We start from the raw sequence: 22,470 nt of genomic DNA on the forward strand, positions 1-22,470 counted from the left end.
TTACTGACAAGTACTTACTATAACAGTATTTATCTCCACCATAGAAGCCATCATTACAACCACTACAAACGTCAACGGCAGTACATGTACCAGTACCCTGTCGTATATTACATTGTTACTGATAAGTACTTACTGTAACAGTATTTATCTCCACCATAAAAGCCATCGTTACAGCCACTACAAACATCAACGGCAGTACATGTACCAGTACCCTGTCGTATATTACATTGTTACTGACAAGTACTTACTGTAACAGTATTTATCTCCACCATAGAAGCCATCGTTACAGCCACTACAAACGTCAATGGCAGTACATGTACATGTACCAGTACCCTGTTGTATATTACATTGTTACTGACAAGTACTTACTGTAACAGTATTTATCTTCACCATAGAAGCCATCGTTACAGCCACTACAAACATCAACCGCAGTACATGTACCAGTACCCTGTCGTATATTACATTGTTACTGACAAGTACTTACTATAACAGTATTTATCTCCACCATAGAAGCCATCGTTACAGCCACTACAAACGTCAATGGCAGTACATGTACATGTACCAGTACCCTGTCGTATATTACATTGTTACTGACAAGTACTTACTGTAACAGTATTTATCCCCACCATAGAAGCCATCGTTACAGCCACTACAAACATCAACAGCAGTACATGTACCAGTACCCTGTCGTATATTACATTGTTACTGACAAGTACTTACTGTAACAGTATTTATCTCCACCATAGAAGCCATCGTTACAGCCACTACAAACGTCAACGGCAGTACATGTACCAGTACCCTGTCGTATATCTCCTGCTCGTGTGATCTGGACATCATCACTATAATATATTTCACATGCAGATGGGTTTCCTTTTCGATCACAGTGAGCTAAAAAAATATAAACATTATGTCATACAAACATCACTAATTTTTATTTGGCATAAATATATACATTCAGTCAGGTGTACTACTTGTAGGTTAGAAAGAAATGCACTCCAAAAGACATGTTTTTCAAAAACGATATCAAAATGAAAAATGCAAAAACAACTTAAATTTCACAGATAAATAATAATTTTATAAAATTAAAAGAGTTACTCATTATCTAAGAACGATAAAACATGTTATTATAACTATAGACTTCTGGTATTTTCTTTGTAGGACCAAGACTAGTTCATATTGTATCGTTCCAACAGCAGTGAGATGTAATTTTAACTTTTCTTCTCTTAATGACAGACATGTTGAAACCCTTCCACGATCTTCCACTGTCAATTCAAGTGTGTTTAATAAAATAAAAAACTTTGAAAATTGTTCACCATGCAGTTGCGAATATTAGACCTCGGGCACTGATTTTTTTTAATAACGAAATATACGTATGCCGTTTTGATCGAGGACAATATGATTCTTCTATATACTATTGTTTATATTTACTTACTTACTTTGAAATCTAAATGTAAAAGTGCAACAACACTATCTACACGCTTTAGATGTAGCATCGTGCATATCCCAATTTATATAACTTCTTAAAGAACAAAACAAGCAATGCTTACTTTTTTTATTTAGGAAAACATTTATTGTTATAAAAATATTCTTATTCTATTCTCCCCGGCGCCTTTTTATTCCCGGCGCTTGGTTTTCCTTCCCGGGCGCTTTTTAGTAGGACCGTAGCCTTTTAATAAATATAAATTTAGGTAAGTTGATGCAAGCATACGAAGTCATATTGTGTCTTATACTGTTAGAGGTTTATAATAATTAACAACCATATCATATCAATGTGTAAACACGTTAATTATGAGATATGAAAATCAAGTAGCCAAGTTTGTGCATTTTTCCGAGTATGTTTAAAAACTGATTTAAAACAAATATATTTCACTAGTGGCTAGTATTCATAAGCTGTCACTATCCCTTATAGATTTACATTTGTTGGTTATAATGATAATTAAGAATCGTCATTGCAGGTGGACCCAAAATTCGTGTTTAATAATTTTAAATTCTGTTGATGTGTCATTTGTATGCAAGGGTTAACTTATATTCCTTTGTACTATCATGTTCAATTCCCAAAAAGTCAATGAGTTGATTGCCTACCTTGAACAGGGTCATAATTTCATCTTTATGTCTATTTATTTTATTGAGTTTTAAATTGTAACACAAAATTAATAGAAGACCAAGTACTATAGATCCTAGTATTTTTATTGGTTTATTAAAGACATTTATGTATATCTATATCTATAATTTTATTTTTTTGTTTTGTAATGTTTATAATTAATATATACTAGCATAAAGAATTATTTTATTATCCTATAAATATTATTTTGTTACATAGCTAGGCAAGGTCGTTAAAAACTTCCATTTTGATTGGTACATGTATAACCGACCGTACAAGGGCTGTGTAACCGTCAAGGTCGTTAAAAACTCCCATTTTGTTTGGTACATATATATAACCGACCGTGAGGGCTGCATGGCTAGTCAAGGTCATTAAAAACTTCCATTTTGATTGGTACATGTATAACCGACCGTTCAAGGGCTGTATGAACAGTCAAGGTCGTTAAAAACTTTCATTTTGTTTGGTACATATATAACCGACCGTACAAGGGCTGTATGGCTAGTCAAGGTCGTTAAACACTTCCATTTGTTGGTACATATATCGCCTCAGCCCTGTGCAAGATCGTCACGTGTGTGCTAGGTCGTTTAGAACTAACCTCGTCTAAATTAAGTTCCTTAGTTTGGTGAGACAAATTACTCTAGAATCACAGATAGAGAATCTTCTTCCAATTAATCATGAAATTGTTCTCTGTAAAAGCCGTACTCTGGTAATAATAAAAAAAAAGGGGGTTTTGTCTACTTTTAATATGAGGTACAAATTGCAGGTGGATAACACATGTTTCATTCTGCTGTCAAGAATACAATGTTTAAGTTGTGGTATTCATCATATAATCTCTAACAGCATTGATCCTGCTACTTGTAAAATCATGTGTTACTTTAATATGGTGTGGTGTATACACTTATGTCAGAATTCAATTGAAGCAGACATAATGTATCTGGATTACTCAACCCCTAAAGATAAATACATGAAAAGTGTAATACCCCTGGCAACAACACACATACGCACAAACACAAAAACAGAATACCATAGCCACCACTTTATGCTTAAGTGAAAAATTATAATTGGAATCTACATAAATAATTTTTATTAACTTTAAAAAAAAAAAGAGACTATACTTGCGATACTTACGATAGCATGCGACAGCCAGGTTATTGTTGTGAGAGGAGTTGTGATGTATTATACAATTCGATACTTACGACAGCATGCGACAGCATGCGACAGCATGCGACAGCCAGGTTAAAGTTGTGGGAGGAGTCGTTATGTATTATACAATTCGATACATACGATAGCATGCGACAGCCAGGTTATTGTTGTGAGAGGAGTTGTGATGTATTATACAATTCGATACTTACGATAGCATGTGACAGCCAGGTTATCGCTGTGGGAGTAGTCGTGATTTGTCGTATAGCATCCGGCAGGACAATTTAATGGACCACAGTTCCAGTTCAATAAATACGATTTCTGTAAATACATTGAAAGGCTATTTAAATACTTATACATTAGGTTGACTATTACTATTTTTCAAAGATAAATAATTACAATTCAAATGTTTTGTCTGCTTAAAAAATTCGTAAAAACAAGATTATGTAATTTATAACTCAAAGAGGCAAAATTTTCGAGTTTAATATGGGTTGCAAATTGGCTGTTTGTTTTATGCCAAGTTAAATGGTTTGGCTGTTTGTTTTATACGGAAAGTTAAATGGTTTGGCTGTTTGTTTAATGCCAAGATAATTAATTTGATTGTTTGTGTTATGCCAAGTTAAATGGTGGAGATGTTTGTTTTACACCAAGTTAAATGGTTTGGCTGTTTGTTTTGATGTCACATTTGACTTTACTTACCTCTCGGATTCGTCCATTTAAGAATTACTAGAACACACCCGTGATATCGCGGGTCCGTGACTGATATATAACTATGCGTATGCTTTATTTTAGTATTGGTATTGTCATCTGATAAAGTCATGCCGATTATTTAACATGTATAAGGTGCACAGTTTTCTTTGCTTTCAAAATCTTTCTGTTTGAACCCGTCGACCTGGAACCTATCAATTATTGGTAATATTAATAATTTGGAAAACAAAAGGGCCTGGAATGGAATATTTTTTACTCAACAGTATAGAGCAAAATTCTAAATACACTGTTTGGTGGTGCGCCTGTCTGATGCGGAACGTACAGATAAGGTAATAGGTAACAGGTGAATATACTATTGGTATCGGTGTCGGACTCGATCCGGAACTTCATAATTATTGGCAAAATTAATTACGTGGAAAACAATCGGGCCTAGAGTGGTGTAATTTTTAATTAACACCATTGTACTATATTAGTTATATATAAAGTTGAATTCTTTGATTCATCGTTTTTACGTGATGACGGCTGACAAATTGGACCTCGTAATTTTAGTATTATAGATTTCCAAACATTTTGATCTGAGCGTTCATAATCAAGATAACACATCCAGGTCTGTACATCAAAAGCCCCAAAACATGGTATTTTTTTGTTTATATATATATATGTAGGAGGATTTTGAAAATGAATTTCTTTGCGCAAGACAAGATGAAAAATAGTATGTACCATTACATGTGGCAAATGCGGTCAAAACTTTTGACAAAAGTGAAGATATTTTTCAACAACAGATGTAAATAATTAAACAATCAATTAATCAAGCATCCGGCCCGACCCCCCCCCCCCCCCCCCACACACACACATAAACACAGATAATATCAATGGTCGACCCTAACTACCCTAAACGACAATTGATGATAAAAAGCGAAAAATTATTTACAGATATTTTAGAAAAATCGGGAATTTAGTAAAAATATTAGTTAAGAGGGATTTCTACATTTAGAAAGACAGTAATTAGAAGGATAAGCAGAGTATTGGAGACATAGCAATACTTGGTACATGTTATAAAGTGTCTTTTTGCCTAGTGCAATTTCTCGTCATTTACATGTATACAATAACAGCTTTACACGACACCTATATAATTGGTTGACAGATGGACAAGTGTATAGATGATTAAGTGAGTAATAGACAAAAACTGAAGCTGAAAGGGAACTGGCAAACATACTGACTAGACGAAAAATGGACCAAAATTATAAAGAATAGATTATAACTTGAGTGATAAAAATATAAATGATAGAGAATATCGGGCCAAAAATAAAGAATATGGTACAATGGTTAAATTGAAAAGAAAAGAAAATTGAAGACCCCCTAAATACGTCAGATCTGGCTGTGTTTGGTTCAGTCCTTAATGACTTCTTCCAAGGAACAACCCTTATTACATTCCTAACCCAGTCTTCTCTTTCCCTGTGATGCAGGTGAAGACACCTCCCTCTCCCCCTCCCCTTTCCATTATACGTACGGATCTGGCTGTGTTTGGTTCATAGACCTCGATGACTTCTTCCCAGGAACATCCCTCATTACAATCCGCACCCAGTCCTCTCTTTACCCTGTGATGTAGGTGAAGAACCCTCCCCTTCCCCCTTCCCTTTCCATTATACGTACGGATCTGGATGTGTTTGGTTCATAGACCTCGATGACTTCTTCCCAGGGACATCCCTCATTACATTCCTCACCCAGTCCTCTCTTTACCCTGTAATGTAGGTGAAGACACCTCCCTCTCCCCCTCCCCTTTCCATTATACTTACGGATTTGGCTGTGTTTGGTTCATAGACCTCGATGACTTCTTCCCAGGAACATCCCTCACGACACTCTTCACCCAGTCCTCTCTTAACCCTGTGATGTAGGAAACCTAGTGCTTCTTTTTTCTCCATTAGTATTCCAGGATGTGTCGCTCTTTTAAACCTCTGCTTCAGAGCTTCGTTGAAATCTAAATGAAAAAAATGCAAATTCACGTTTTGTTGCGCTGAACATTGAAGTTGGAATGATAGTTGGAAGGCAATTTCAACAAACCGAAAGTAAAGACGTACAGATATACGGATATAAATCACACTTCTCCCCTCTTACTTTCATGTTAGCTATACATTTTGTATGCATTACGTATTTAATCGGGTAACATGGTTTAACTTGATTATTGTTTTAGGATATATAATATGTCATTGACTTTGATTTAGTGACATGTACATCATAATTCTTAAGAGAGAGACATTTTGACGTCTAAATGCGACTCAGCTTCACCCTAAAATATTATACAATTACTGTCTTTTGATGAGGTAAATGTGTAGTTTTATTCACTTTTGAAAAACTGATATTCACTGAGGCCAACAATATCAGTTTTTCAAAAGTCAATTAAACCACATATTTACCAAAACAAAAGACAGTAATTGTTTTATTCCATGTTCCGAGAGAAATGTATGTAATGGCAATTATTAACCAAAACCAATTGTACATCAAACGTTTTTTTACCAAAATAGTGCAGGTAAAAGCACGCGACGTTATGCGCGGTGAATATCCTTTTTCCGCAGGTGAATATGCTTATTTATTCAAAATCCCATTCATATAGAAAAACCTACTAAAGTTTTAACAATATGGAATAATCAATGTTATTGAATGAACAAAGTATTTTACTTAAGGAATGACTGTGATATTCTTTCTGTCTATGAAGAAATAACATTAAAATGTTGTGCACACTGAATAACCTGCGTAGCCACTTAAAAATAGCTTGTTATATGCTATAAATTGGTACTGTTCAAACAGTCCTTTAATATTTTCCAATCCCCTAGTTGTATCTATTAAAATATTATGTACTGTATAACAAATAATGCAGTCTTGTTTTGAGCGGCATTGCAAGTTACAATGTTTTTAGAATTTTTGATACTGGAAGTAATAATTTTGACTACCAAATGCAGGGTTTTCCCTGGCTTTAGACTTGAGAATGATTAATATCCATGATTCCGGAACTTCAAAATATTAATGTTCTTCTTATTAACTTCGGACTTTTGAAGAAGTCGAATTCATTGAGTTCATACTGATGAAGGACAAAAATCAAGAGCTTTGACCTTTAATTTTCGTACTCAAAGACAAAATTGTAACCTGAATGATACAAATATATTGGAGACAAATATCCCAGGAACCACGATGGATGAATGTTTTATAGGAAATGAATATGTAGCATTACAATCAGTATCATGCATTTATATTTAAAACTACATTGTACAATACGTGCTAATTACTTGCAGAAAAAAATGAACACAGCAAGTTATGAATTTTAAGCGTCAAAAGCGCATTTTGAATTTTCCTTCATACATGTAAGCAACTGCACTCAAAGCGGAATATTTGAAATCAAAGGATATATATATAAGAACCGAAACATGTGAAGAGCTGTTTGATAAAAAAAAAATAGAGCAAAGCAAACGTTTCTTAAATGCAATGAAAAGTATTACTTTACCATTAGATGCTTTCCCCAGACAAACAAAAATTGTTAGCATTAGCCATATGTGTGTGACCATCTTCAGTTGTCCAAAATATCTGTAATTAAACAATGCATATAGTATTGACCGACAGATTGAGAATTCATATCCTAATAGAAAAACTGATGGCGATTAATTTCCATTGTAGAAGAAGAAAGAAGATATATGTATATCGTGAATATAATCTATGATATACATAAGGACCATAATATCTTGGGACATATTTGGTTAAAAGACATAGCCTAGAATTGTAAATCGATAGTCCTCAAGTCTGTATGGCTAAAGATAGTTAAAAAGTCAATCTCCCTCCATTTAAGATCTTGTCCTAATCTATAGTTCAAGTTTTATTAAATTCTGACAAGACTTGTAGCCGTGAGAGCCCAATCAGGCCATTTTCCATAATATTTCTTTTTTTTTAATGTTGATCGTCCACCGTTTATCCGAGATATTGCTGATATATTTTTCAACATTCCAAATTATGTTAATTACCACATGGTAAAAAATAAATTATTAAATGCCCAATAAGGCGCAAGCCTGCGCCGACCGTGCAAGGGCTGTATAGCCAGTCAAGGTCGTTAAAAACTTCCATTTGTTTGGCCATCATTCATTGTTTAGAGTTTATATTAATAAAAATTTGGCAAGAATTGTACCTGTGAGAGCGTTAACATGGCCGGACGAACGGACAGATGGATGGAAGAACATAAGGACAAACGGACGGCCGGACATAGACGGCCTGACACATGGACAGACAGACGAACGGACAGACGGACGGACGCTCGATATTTCCAAATTCTCTGTAACGCGCTTCGCGGGGAAAAACAAACACACAGCAATACTCATAATAGAACTCAGTTTAAAAGACTTCCAAGTTGGATGTCAGAATAAGTAACAAAAGTAACATAGCAAACAAGAGGCTGTCACAACGACAGCAAACCGGATTTATTAACATTTATTTGTATCCTGCCAATATCACAAGAACCATAACTGATGAACGGTGAAAGTGAAAATCGTCAATATCAAATTTGACCTTCATTTTGTCATCAGTATCAACATATAAAAATTTGAAAAGCTTAGGTTGAATGGTTCATGAGTAAATGCACGGACACAACTGGAAAAGCCATTTTTCAATCTGTCAAGAACCATAACTCCTGAACGGTAAAAGTCAAAATCGTCATTATTTAACTTGACCTCCATTTTGTCATCAGTAACAACATATTAAAATTTGAAAAGCTTTGGTTGAATAGTTCATGCGTAAATGCACGGACACGACTGGAAAAGCCATTTTTCGATCTTTCAAGAACCATAACTCCTGAACGGTAAAAGTAAAAATCGTCATTATTAAACTTGACCTCCATTTTGTCATCAGTAACAACATATTAAAATTTGAAAAGCTTTGGTTGAATAGTTCATGCGTAAATGCACGGACACGACTGGAAAAGCCATTCAATCTTTCAAGAACCATAACTCCTGAACGGTAAAAGTCAAAATCGTCATTATTGAACTTGACCTCCATTTTGTTGTCTGTAACAATATATTAAAATTTGAAAAGCTTTGGTTGAACGGTTCATGTGTAAATGCACGGACAACATTTAGTTGCCGCCCGCCCGGCCGCCCCGCCGCCCGCCGTCCGCCGTACATCCCAAAATCAATAACCGACGTTTTTGTCACAAAAATCCGGTTAAAAAGGCAATGATACATACATTAACGAAGGACTACAGCAGTTATTGCGTCAACATGCCAGCTCGAGACCTCAGCATGATGTATGCGAAGATAAGTATACTATTGGCTATCAAAATTTAAAAAGTATCTTGTAAAGCCCTTTTTTCTTGTTTGTTGGACTACAACTTGTGAAAACCGAAGAAAAAAATGTCTTAAATACATCTTAAATTTAAATAACAGTAACTTATTACCATAATATAGTCCATTTAGTGTAATATTTACACTTTTGCATTGGATTTATTTTGTTTGTTTTATGTACTACTTTCCAGTATGATTTTTACCATGTTCGATTTTTTGGTGTTACATATTCTAAAAATCTATCCGAATTATTTTTGTAAAGAATTTCGCTCAAACTGGTGCTAGGTCCGTTTTTAATTTCTTGAGAGGTGCGCATTTTTTTGTTTGTTTTGTTTTTTGCTCCGCATTGAAGGCCTTATTGTAACTTTGAGATTAAATCATCAATACAAGCGTTTTTAGATTCCTTGCTTCCTATTTGTTATTTGCTGTCCATACGAAATGTGTATTCGCAAAGTGAATAAATAGTGGGGCACATCATGACACTTATTTTTCTTGTAAAACGCCGGTTAATGATAATGATAATGATAATGATAATAATAATAATAATAATAATAATAATTCTAATAATAATAATAAAAAAATAATAATTGTGATAATACTGATAATGATTATAATGATAATAATGATAATAATGATAATGATTATAATAATAATAATAAAAGATAAAAATAATAAAAATAAAAGTTGATGATGATGAGATTATTGTAATAAACCCGAGAGTAAAAAATCTTACCTTTATAATTTAACAGTTGACAGTGGGGACCCCTATGGGTTTCTTCGGTCCAATGATTTGGAAAATCCGTTGAACGGTCTGGCAATAAGTTTAACCACACTTAGCCAACCACTCAATCATACGAAACTGAATCAAACAAAGCAGACGGTGAAATGAGTGGAAGTCCCTATTATCAGATTTTCTTTTCTGAATATTTTGGAACATTTATAACCCCGTGAATTCCCGGTATCACTCCGTGAACCTTAGTACGGGTTACATTAAAGTCTGTTGGTCTATAATTGACACTTTGGCTGCTTCAAACGTAAGACCGTAAAAGTATACACAAATTTATTAACACAAATTTACAGCTTAAAGCTAGGGAAAGACTGTCCCAGCAACAGTTTACAAAACATAAATTAATTCAAAGATAAGGGTATCAAAACATTATAAAAGGTTCTTATAAAATATAAATATAATTGTCCAATGTTATGTAATTATAATAGGATTATTGTCCTCCGGCTAAACTTTATAAAATAGCAATAATTGCTTTTGTAGTTCAAGTGTTAGATACGTCATAGATGTAATAATCTATCGATACATGTATTATCTCGCACTTTTGACAGCCATCGGATTAAGTTGTAAAATAGTAAATCTACATGTAAAATTTCTTTGGATATTTGAAATAAGAAACATTATATTTAAGAAAAGGGAACACTGAAAACAAGAAATATTCAACTTGGAACTAAAATGGGAAATAATCAATTTAAAACGAGAGTTCATATAAATATTCAATTCAAAACGAGAGTTCATATAAGCACTTTGTGAATTATTGTAAAAGTTCCTAATGTCACTTTTCTTCCGGTTATACATTCAATAAATGGCAGCAGTCCTTTTGCGCCAATTACTGTTTTTCAGGGGTATCATTTGCGCCAAATTTTACTTTTCAAAATGTATCAATTGCGCCAATATTCGGAACTCATTTGCGCCAATTTACCTGTACATATATCTATCATAAATATTAGTGATTGCTATATATGTATTCTTATTTTTGCCCCAAAAGGTATCACATGTTAGGAGATATTTCACCATAAAGACGAGTTTCTGAAGAGAATTAAATGACTTAAGCAGCATTAGACAGTCAATGTACAGAGAGAGAATCATGAAAACTTATTGCTTTGCTTAACAAAGATATGCCACTATAGAAAATAGAAGTTTTTGCTCTTTATGTTTTAGCCACAAATGTTGATGACACAGAGCTTTGTTCCCACCATGCTGTATGGGCTTTATTATTATTATGAACTATTATTAACTATTTTATGGATTTCATCCTTCAATGTTTGTGTTTTTGGACAATAAAAAGAAGTTAAAAGCTACTACATACATTAAATTGGGAAGTACCCATGCAGCAGCAGTAATAACAACATATGTTTCAGAAAAGGAAACATGTGCCGTGTTACACCGCCGGATCCAAGTCCGAATAAAGGAGTAAGGAAGTAATTTTCTTTTAAGTGGCGCAATCGTATGTTTTATTTTTGGCGCAATTGAAACCATCTAATTTTAAAACATGTGGCGCAAACGTAGCATTTGAGAAAAAAGTTGTGGCGCAAAAGGACGCATTTTTGGCGCAAACGGATCTCTCCCCAATAAATGGTCCAACGATTTCACTTTTTGGTGTAATTATGGTTAAAATTTGACGGTTTCAATTGAATAAAAGATTATTTTTTTTTGAAAGAATTGAAAGGATAGCACTACGTGAGTTTTAAACAGGCATAGTTGTACAATATTTTGAAATGAAGCATTTTTCCTAATTAATTTCTATACAAACTTATGTTAATATGGACTTTTACATCACTTGTGAAAATAAGCCGAGTTCAGTAACTCTACCTATATACAATTAAAGACGTGTGGTATGATTTTAAATGGACAACTATTCAACAGAGTTCGAATGAAGTGGATGTAAGCAATTGATTGCAACAATACGGTCTTCAACAATGAGTAAAACCGTATAGTGACGAGCAGAAAACCCATCTTGACCCGTTTCTTCTATTCACTCTTCTTGAAATCTCATGTTAGAAGTCTGTTTAATATGAATAAAAGAAGAAGCAATCAAGTAGAGGAACACTGATTGTTCTCATTGGAATAACGAAATTTTGTTGAAAATCAAGTCATTTGATTGAAACAAATACGTTGTCAATAATAAAAAAAAGGGGGTCATCTTGATGACATTAGTCGCTCCTGTATAGGTCGTCTGCGTCATATAAATAAAAGAACTTCGACAGAGGTGGAACACAGTTTACCGATTGGTCATGTGAGTTCCTGGTGTAGTAGTTACGCCGATTTCATTGTACATATTTGAATAAAATTTTGCCAAGAGAAAAAGACCGATGGCTACAGTGCTGAAGGTCCCGAGCTCAATAGCTCAATTCTCACTCGGGATGCTAAAAATATCAGTACATCAGATGGGTAATTTCTACCCTCTCACACACATCTCAGGTACCCATCCGGAGTTTTAAACGTTTAAACTAGAATGTGTACTTTTGGGGCCTTGGTTGGTCAAAGTTGGGGACTTATATCTCTCTTGTTTGTCTGTTTCCGCCGAGTGGCCCGGTGGTTTTCTCCAAGTACTTCAGATTTCCCGGTATCCTAGCACTCCCTTTGTGTTGGATGGTCCTTATAAAAATAATTGTCGTATAAACTACTTTATTGACACATCTCCATTAATCCCGATAGGGAGTGTACATGTATGCCACTACCCTCGCAGCTTTCGAGGGGTTCGAATAACGGAGTCATTTACCAGTACATACATGTTCAAAACACGTCCTCTGAACGAAACCAATATTTTGACAATAGTAAAATATTAGAATCTTGATTATACTGATCTGAGCGATTTTTTCTTAATTCGATAGAAACTCCAAACAAGATATTTGTATTTATCTTACCTCCTATAGATTTATGGGGATATGATTGGTTAAAGGGATAATTCGCGATTTTTCACTTTTCATTTTATTATGTTCATAATACCATAAAAAACATATTCACCAAGTTTTATTTCGATATGAAAAGTAATAAAGGAGAAAATTGGGAATTATTAATTTTATTTTATCAAACTTCCTGACTTATGTGACGTAGTTTAAGTCTTTGGGAAGTACACCACTAATTCATGGTCCCATTGCTTTCTATGTTAAATTCCTCCGTTTCAAGCAGGCACACCTCTTTTATTTTAAGTTCAAATAAAGTGGCAATCATTGCATTTCAAAGCAACACTTTATGGTGTCTTGTACTGAAAAAATCAACATACCTTACATTGCATATAAGAAAGAACTGGTTCCCGGAACTTCAGATGTACCAAAACAGGTACTTCAGATCTGACAAACAGACAAAATGTACCCTCTTTTTAAAATTTGGTGCAGTTTTTTTACTATTCAAAATTAAAAGTCCAAAAGTGTTCTACAATGATCACCAGTCCTTCAGCTTTCATTTGATACCAAAAATACCTAAATATTCTACATATTTTGAAAGTTACACTCATGCGTAGGAACTATTTTGTGTTAAATATGTACTACTTAGTGGTGTTACACCTTTGGGCATGCCGGAAGTAAAATTAATCTCATTTAAGTCTTGTTCGTTAACCATCTAATAACGCTATTTAAAGCGCATCGACGACTTTTGGTGTAGCTATTAACCAACGAAAAGTAAGTGATAGCCATGCAACTTTTTAAATTAGATTGTAGGATTCATGTGTGGATTTTTTATACGAATTCTAGTAATTAAAGTAAATAATACAACATTTTTATGATTTTTTTTCTTCAAATACTTTAAACAAACATATGAAACTGACACGATCGATAGTGTATTAAAAAATACATGTTTGTATTCTGAACTTTTTGCTTCATTCCAGAAAACATTTTCACTTGCTTGTACTGTGGAAATTAAATGTGTATTAATTTGTGACACTTAGTGAATGTTGAATGCGTAGTTAAACTCAAGGTAATTAAAAGATTAGCATTATGTAATTCTAATCTTTTGATCTTCATTCAGTGACACCTAGGCGTCATGGTTCAGCATTTCAGGTGTGAACAACATTTCGTATGAATGATATACGGGAGTCAGTTATAGTTATAGACACAGAAATGTAAGAAAAAGAATTAAAATGAATTTACGGGAGAAATAAGGTCGCACAATAACTGGATAGCTGTTGTATATTTTTATATATTTTGCATAAGCTCACTTTTAAATGAATTATGACTTCTGATTAGTTTTGTAACGATAAAATACTGAACTATTTTAATTGAATAAATTTATAAATAAAAATAGCCTTCTAAACACGAGTGTATGAACTAAAAATTGTACCTTTTTAAATTAAAATCGCAAACCTTTAATATTTCAAACAGATTGCAATTATATAATTTAGTCCATCCAAAGCGATCTTTATTTACCTATTTAGGAATTAATGTTCTCATCAAAATATTTTAAATCTCACAACGCATGCATGAATACTTCAACTATTTGAAAAAAACGATGTTTTAAAAAATTGACAGGAAATTTAAGGATCCTCTTGGAACGAAAAATTACGAAGAGAAATTCTTTTCAAGTGTGAAAAACGTCAACGAAATTTATTTATAATCGGGAGCGTCCTTATATTAAAATAGTCTTCTTCTCACAACGAATAATACTTTAGCTATTTGACCAACGATGTTTAAAAAAAAAAGACAACGAATTTAATGTCATCTTAATTTCCCTATTTTTGAATGTAATTATAAGTCTGTTCAACAGGCAAGAATACCCCTAAAGCGGACAACCAGTTTATTCTTTAAATTACTGTCATTGAATATCAAGAAAGAAAATAAATCCCGAAATCAATTTGAAACTTTAATACTCAAAAGTTTTCCTAGAAAATATTCACATCCCTTGGGGTTTATTAGTGTACGTCCAGTTGCATATGTTAAATATGAATGTCGGAACAATTGTGATGATGTCGAATTTCTTCCTTTATTGGAGAACGATCTAATTGATATATAAATTTGTGATTTTACTATGTTCATAACTTCGATGAACCGAAGCAAGTTATTATATCGACCTGTATTTAAATCAAATTGGTCCTCTTCTTCTTCTTCTTCTTCTTCTTTTGGTATACAATAGTCTATCGAATTCGATGATTACATACTGTTGGCATTCGTGGACTAGTCTATTTACAAAACTGTTACCCCAATTTACACAAAATGTATGTTTCTTTCTTATGTTCAATGTATACATGTATATATTTTAAATTACGATATAGCTCCGTAACTTTCTATCCAGGCGTAGAAATGAATAGTCGACAAGTGCGTACATTTTTTTAAAATCAATATTTCTGGTATGTTCCAATCTGTCCTTTACTATTGACAACGAGTATATATTACATTTTCCCAAATTAAACCTTGGAAAAAAAATGTAAATAGATTTTTATTTTATCAAATCTTTTTTTTTTGGTATTATTTATATTTTTTTAAATAATATTCTTTACACCAGTAATGTTATTTATAAACAAGCGTATGAGTTTAGTAATGACTAGTATATTATATCACTTTCGGACACGCAAGACAGAGATGTATATTATACACCTGATAGTTCAAAATGGAGAGTTATAAGTTATCGGCCGTGTACACTGATCAATACCTACAGAAGTGAAACGATGCATGAACTTGCAAGCCCGACAGGAAATCGCTTGAATACCTGGACGTGTCACCTCACACCCTCACAATACCTTTGGGAGTAATACCTTTAGTCATGCTGGTGATCAGATGAGGGAAGATCCGAATTTATTTGAATAAAAATTATTACTTTAAAGAATTATAAACGAATTAGATCTACGAAATTAGTTTTCACGGAACACTTATTTATGATTTAAACTTTGACTTTTTAACTAATTCCAATATTAACAGTTTAAAAATAACAGACTATGGTTATTTAAAAAAAATAAGAACATTTTCCGTATCAAGTTAGTCTAATATACGTCCTTGGTTTGTCAGATAAAACAACCGTACGATTGACAAGATATCGACACGCAATTACGACTACATCGGTTACTGTAGTTTTGGTCCTTTGTGGTTTATAGACATATCGTGATTTTTATATCGGGGAAGACGACAAAATGGCGGAACGCAGAGAATTGATACTCTAAATTTAAAATCGATGGAGATCTCTTATCTAGCAGAATAAAACTTTAATATCTATAAATTTGAGCATTTCTATATAGAATGGACATAATATCAATTTTTGATTTATTTTTGCGAAGTTTCCCTTTTACACGTGGTGTCCTAAAAAAATATAAGGTTAGTTACAATGAATGTAGGAAAAAAAGTCACGGAAAAAAAGTCACAGGAAAAAAGGTCACAGGAAAAAAAGTCACAGGAAAAAAAGTCACAATATATATTTTTTGCATGAAATAGTCATAGGGTCTGCACATACATGTATTAACAGGAGAAACATTCCTAATTTGTATTTTTTTATCGAAATGGTCATAAGGCCGCACATATATATGAATATATTGTAGATATTTGTTTGGAAATAGACATTTTTTAATTCATTTTATACAACTAGTTTTGGAAATTTAGATATAAATCGCAAAACATTTAAATGGAACATGTACATGCTTGTGTACTAGATTGATACATGTTTTCAAGGATTTGTTGTAATTATTTTTGTTTTATATCTCTTAGAGATCATGATGTGAGTTTAACAGCATCAGTTTCCTTCAATTTGAATACAAGTTAGAAGTTTAGTATATAACTTGACCACATGTTTTTTTTATTTTTATAAAGATAAGTATTCTGTAATTAAGTGTTAAACAAACAACTCATTGCCATTAATAATAGCTTAGTATTTTTATACATATATACCTAGGGACTGTTGATATTGATGTGTGGCTTCTTGTGGCACCCCCCCCCCCCCCCCCTTGTAGACCTTTCATTTCCTGTCTTCGTAGGAAGCCATAACAATGAAATACAAATATATTATGACTTTTTTCAATGTATTCAAAAACTCTTGCTTAATTATTTATTGCATACATGTACATAGTGACTTTTTCACATGAATTTCAACATATTTCTGACAAATAAGTTTACTTAAACAAATTGTGACTTTTTTTCCTGTGACTTTTTTTCTTGTGACTTTTTTTCCTGTGACTTTTTTTCCTAGGGATATTGTGACTTTTTATCCTGTGACTTTTTTTCCGTTCACCGTTACAATATATGGTTAGCACCCATATGGGATTAGTAAGAAGTTAATTCCCTTTCAAAACAAACATGAAATCTTAAAGGTTTAAACAGACGAAGAAACTGCCAATGAACGATGGAAATACATTCATAAACAAATTTAAAGCTAAGAAGTTGTAACAGTTATTATTAGCATTTGTTTTTTTTTTGTATAGACAAACAGAATTAGGTTCTTAAACATGTAAAAACTAAATATTGAATACTTAATCACTTTGATAGGCCACTAGTCTAAATATAACATATGAAGATAGTTGGTCAGATAAATTCGTTACACACCATGTAACTAATAATATATTTCTAGTTTCTCTAAAACCATAAATGCATGAAAGATTTGCCACTGAACGTTAAGCAATCAATAGCCAATCAATCAATACAAGAACATTTTATTCTTTTCAAAATGGTCGACCGCTAGAATGGTTAGTTGGCGAGTCTGTCAAATCCAGCTCGAGAGAAATAAAATCGTCTTTACAAATTCAAATTCACTTGATGAATAGTTGCACGTCCGTTTAGATTCATATGGGTGAACTTAGATAATTTGACACAATGAAGTCTGTATATTTGAGTCTTTTAAAATATTTGTTAGTGGATCAAATACAAATAATTCAATCTACGTATATTTTCATAGATATCATTACAGTCATTAACTTGCGTTATAAGGACGATATCGACTTGCTATAAATGTACCAAGTGTACTTACAGGTTGCATTTCTGTAAATATTGACAATGCAATATTAATTTCCCATAGGAACTCCTTTTACGGCTGTACCACTTTTACTATGAAGTTTTGAAAAAAAACCTTATCCTAGAATTGAAAGTTCATATGCACAATAATTTTTTTCAAAGGTCAAAATATAGAGCTGTGCGGCATATTTACAACGTTTATATGCCCTGAACTTCTCAGAGTTTAAACTAACACTAATTTTCTTAACTACCCCTACCTCGAATGAAAGGTTACCACAGATTTCAATGTAAACAATATGCACATGTTTATTTACTCAGGGCTTTCAATAAGTTTAGAAGTAGGAGGATAAAACCAAAAAATAGGAGTCCCATCAATGCGGACGGCGAAGCCGGCCGCGGCGACAAGCTTGCTCGTCGAACCTACGGCATGGGGTCTGGGGCCCGCTCAAGGGCCCCAGAATTTTTTTTTAAAATGGTGCAAAATCCTGCATTCTGGGAGTCTCCTGGACCCTGTTTCAGTCCTCTCAAAACATCATTTTTTTAATGGAGATAATGTAAATGTTTGATTAAAATTTGTAGCATGGTTGGATTTTCTGTAAATATTGATTACATTTATATATGCATTTGATCCAGACTTCAACTTAAAGCTTGTATTTGAAGTTGTTTGAGAATAGCAATGACATGGTGATAATATAGGGAAAGATCCACATCCAATCATATTTATTCATTAATAAAATTTTATTATACTTGAACTCAAGAAGTTCTGAAATAGAAGAGGGGACCACTATATTTTGGTACAATTATAGCACTATTAAAATCCTTTTTTATAATATAGGAAATTAGTCAATGCGCTTTATGAATTAATACTATCAGGAGGCTGGCCTAAATTACAAATATATGTGTTTGCTGTTCGCTTACTGACCCGTCTGATGATTCACACCCCTCTAAAAATATTGATTTTCTGAAAAAAACATTTAAAAATTTTATTTAAAAAAAAATATTATTATTTGCCCCTTAATAATTTTGTGATTATTGTGCTCTTTGAATAACAATTGAAAAAATAGTCATTAGATTAAAATTCTATGAGTTCAGGGAAAATAGAATATAAATTAAATGGGACATTAACATTCAGTTCAGTAGATACAGCAGAGACAGACAAATCCTTTATAGGATGATAAATTATATGATCCTTGACATGGGCATTGAGTGTGGGTACATCGTTGTATGTGCATTGAAGTCAGAAGACCCTAAAGTGGCCCAAAATTTGACAGTGATGCTTTACAGATACAAAGAAAAGAAGATTGCGACACCAATTTATTTAATTTTTAATACAAAGCCAACATAGTTATAAAGGAACATGTCCATGTAGTTCACTCTATGTAATAGGATTTGAATCAAAAAACAAACGTGGGATCGGTGTCCTTGCGAACACGTGGGTCAGTGGCTGTACGTTGTTTATATTGGCGTTTGTTTGTTTTTAATTTTATTTTAACATTGTGAAAATATACAGTGTTCTCCTTTGAATAAGTTATATTTCCATTCAATATTTATAAAGCACCTTGTTTTTGTATTTTTCTAATCCATTGACTGATGTCACTTTGTTTTCGTTTACTCATTTTCGTACACGCCTATTAATTACACCAATCGTAGGTCGTTTAAGAAAACCAGTTGTAAATCGACCAATCAGGAGTCTGTTTACGGACGGTGTTCGGGTGCCTTCTGCTGGTTTCTACTTTCAGTAGTTTTCGCCTTACTCTCCTTGTTGATAGCGATCCCAGCCTAGGCGTTCGTGACTACTCGGGTCACTTCACGTAGATAGGGAAAGGTTATAAATATCAACCACACTTTATCGGAAATCCCCTGGTTGTGTCAGCAGCGTAAATTTCCCCTTCAGTCATTTTTATTGATTTTTTAATTTTACAATTTTGAGCAAAGTAGGCGGCGGATTTCGTTCAAGTAGACGACGAAAATCGCCGCCTACCGCCTTCTATTGAAAGCCCTGAATTTTACTGGTAACATTCCCAAGTTATGTCTCTGTGAGATGGAACACAGAGAGCATAACTGGGAACCAGTATGTAAACAAAATTAATTTTCTATGAATATTCAAGATCTCCCCAAAAGAGGCGTGTTTTGAGAAACAGCTTATTTACAAAGTACAACCTAAACTGCTAAATGAAATCAAATTATATGCAACGGGTTTCCCATATTAGTGCATGGGGTGGGATAGAAAGGTAACCTGACATAAGGTTAATGTTATCCAGTAGTAAGTTACACGTAAATATATTGATGACCAAAAAAAATTGTCTTTTAACAGATAAAAGTAAAATGTAATTATTTATTTCATTACTATTAATCAACGCGGCATTTAAATGCTATATTTTATTAATTTTGCAAATAAAAACATTTTTGTGAACATGTTACCATGCCTAAGAATATTACTACAGTTTTCTTTAATTAAATGACAATATCAGAGGGTTTAATGGGGTTGACTTTTATATATATATCTTTATTCTCAATAAACCATCATTTTGACAAGGTATAGAGAAATACATATGTACAATATTTACAATATATGCAATATTCAATAAATACAATTAGTACAAGACATGTTACAAAAATAATACATATTGTGACTTCGATGGAGAGTTGTCTGATTGGCACTCATACCACATCTTCTTATATCTATTTACAGGATAGAGAATAAAGAGTAAAAGATGCAGAATAAGGGGGGCAAAACAAATAAAGAATAGAAAATAATGGGGAAAATGCAAAATGAATGGTAAAAGTTGGTACAAAAGATTAGAAAATAAAGAACCCCCCGATTCCAAGCCACACTTTCATAGTAAATTAATGTTTTGTGAAATAACAGAAAGTTATGAAGTTTATGTTACTGTAAACTGCGACCTAACTACACTGACTCAATCCTCGATGTGAGCTCTGAATCTAGAAACAAGTGTTTGTGTGTTTCTGACTTATAAGCAAATATAAAACAGACTTTTTAAGGAAAAAGGTATTAACAATCCTAAATAGTATTCCTCTATATTTTCTAAGGACAATTTAAATTTCCATCCTCCTACCTGGTCGACACACTATGCAGAATGTACAGGTCATGTTGTAGTTGTATTTATTGGTAATAAATTATCTTCCTGAATATATTTCTGAAATAAAATTTACGTGGCTCGTCCAAGACCAAAAGCCGCAATAGCCGGAAACATTTGAATTAAGAACGCTGGTTTGGATTTTGATGTCTTTGTGCTGCTGTCTTTTTGATATACACCCCGCTTATGCTTTCATTCGATATCCAGGGGGCCTGGGAGCCCACCCCTCCCCTTTTTCGTGGAAAAAATTGGTTGATTACATAGAGAATCAATGAAGCATGACTAGAGCGCGGCCTCCTTCAGGTCAGTCAGTGCCCCTCCCCTTTAATGAAAAGTTCTGGATCCGCCACTGATATCGTCAATGTTCCATATATAACGCATGAATAAGAAGTTTCCTAGCTGTATTCGTTTCACAGATTTACACTAAAATCTCCATTCACAATCATAACAGAAAAAGGTCTGCATGAAAAGCGCCATTATTTAGTCCCGGAAATAGTCAACTCATTTATGTTTTTTGTTTTTCAAAATTATGTGAATTTTATTGATTAAATGAAGCAGTTGTTTTAATATAGAACTTTAGTGCTGAAAAGTCATTACCTGCATAGAATTACTGCATACAAGTATATACTGGACTTTTCTGTATGGAAACTGGTGTCGGGATTCTATTATCTGCTCTAAAAGACTGACTTTGTATCAAGTTTCATTTTCACTTTACAAACTCTTATAAATACTCACAACATAAAATCCACTCACGCCTGTATAGTATAGTGTACCGTTGTGTGCACCTCCGGGCGAATAGTTCATCAGAGTTGGACTTTGGACTCTGCATTATATGACTTATATTGTGTTACCGTAATTTTGAAAATGCGTTATAACTTATAATGAGATTAATTGGTATGATCTTCCGACCGAGGACTAATCAAAACTTTTCTCAGTCGAGAAAGTTATAAAAGAAAAATACCTTAAAAAAGTTTGTAAAATTGAATTGTTATCTATAGCAGAGCTTAGAGCTTTCAATATGCATAAATATAAAAAAAACATTATGATAAATTTAATGAAAGCGCTATTACCAGAGTTTATTGATGTAATTATAGCGAAGCAGGGGCGGATCCAGCCATTTTAAAAAGAGGGGGGTTCCTAACCCAGGACAAACGGGGGGGGGGGGGGTCCAATTACACGTCCCCATTCAAATGCATTGATCGTCAAAAAAAAAGGGGGGTTCCAACCCCCGGAACCCCCCTCTGGATCCGCACATGGCGAAGGCTTGTCACTATATATGTCGAACGCATTGAATAATGAGAGTCAATGGGCCTTAGGTGTACTGAAACGTAGTCGAAATCAGGCACTCCAGCCAGCAATATTAATCATTGAAGAAGGTCGTGTCGAACCTAAACAAAAAGCAATTGCTGATGATGTCTTAATAGACAACCAAATACAACATGAGTTATCTGACTTATTATAG

General features: G+C 33.4%; 1 protein-coding gene across 1 annotated transcript in view; it reads right to left on the reverse strand.

The window, feature by feature from the left end:
• Positions 1-21,732, reverse strand: part of LOC139529851 (uncharacterized) — a 104,947-nt gene extending 83,215 nt beyond the window's left edge. Inside the window, exons 1-6 of the mRNA XM_071325790.1 lie at positions 21,606-21,732; positions 9,998-10,123; positions 7,446-7,525; positions 5,746-5,927; positions 3,454-3,562; positions 721-888 (exon numbers count right to left, since the gene is read on the reverse strand). Coding sequence (XP_071181891.1) covers positions 721-888; positions 3,454-3,562; positions 5,746-5,927; positions 7,446-7,506 — 520 coding nt within the window. The 5' untranslated portion in view covers positions 7,507-7,525; positions 9,998-10,123; positions 21,606-21,732. The remainder of the gene's footprint in view (positions 1-720; positions 889-3,453; positions 3,563-5,745; positions 5,928-7,445; positions 7,526-9,997; positions 10,124-21,605) is intronic.
• Positions 21,733-22,470: the final 738 nt, after the last annotated feature.

This window comes from Mytilus edulis, chromosome 7 (assembly GCF_963676685.1).
Source record: "Mytilus edulis chromosome 7, xbMytEdul2.2, whole genome shotgun sequence".
NCBI classification, from domain to species: Eukaryota; Metazoa; Mollusca; class Bivalvia; order Mytilida; family Mytilidae; genus Mytilus; species Mytilus edulis.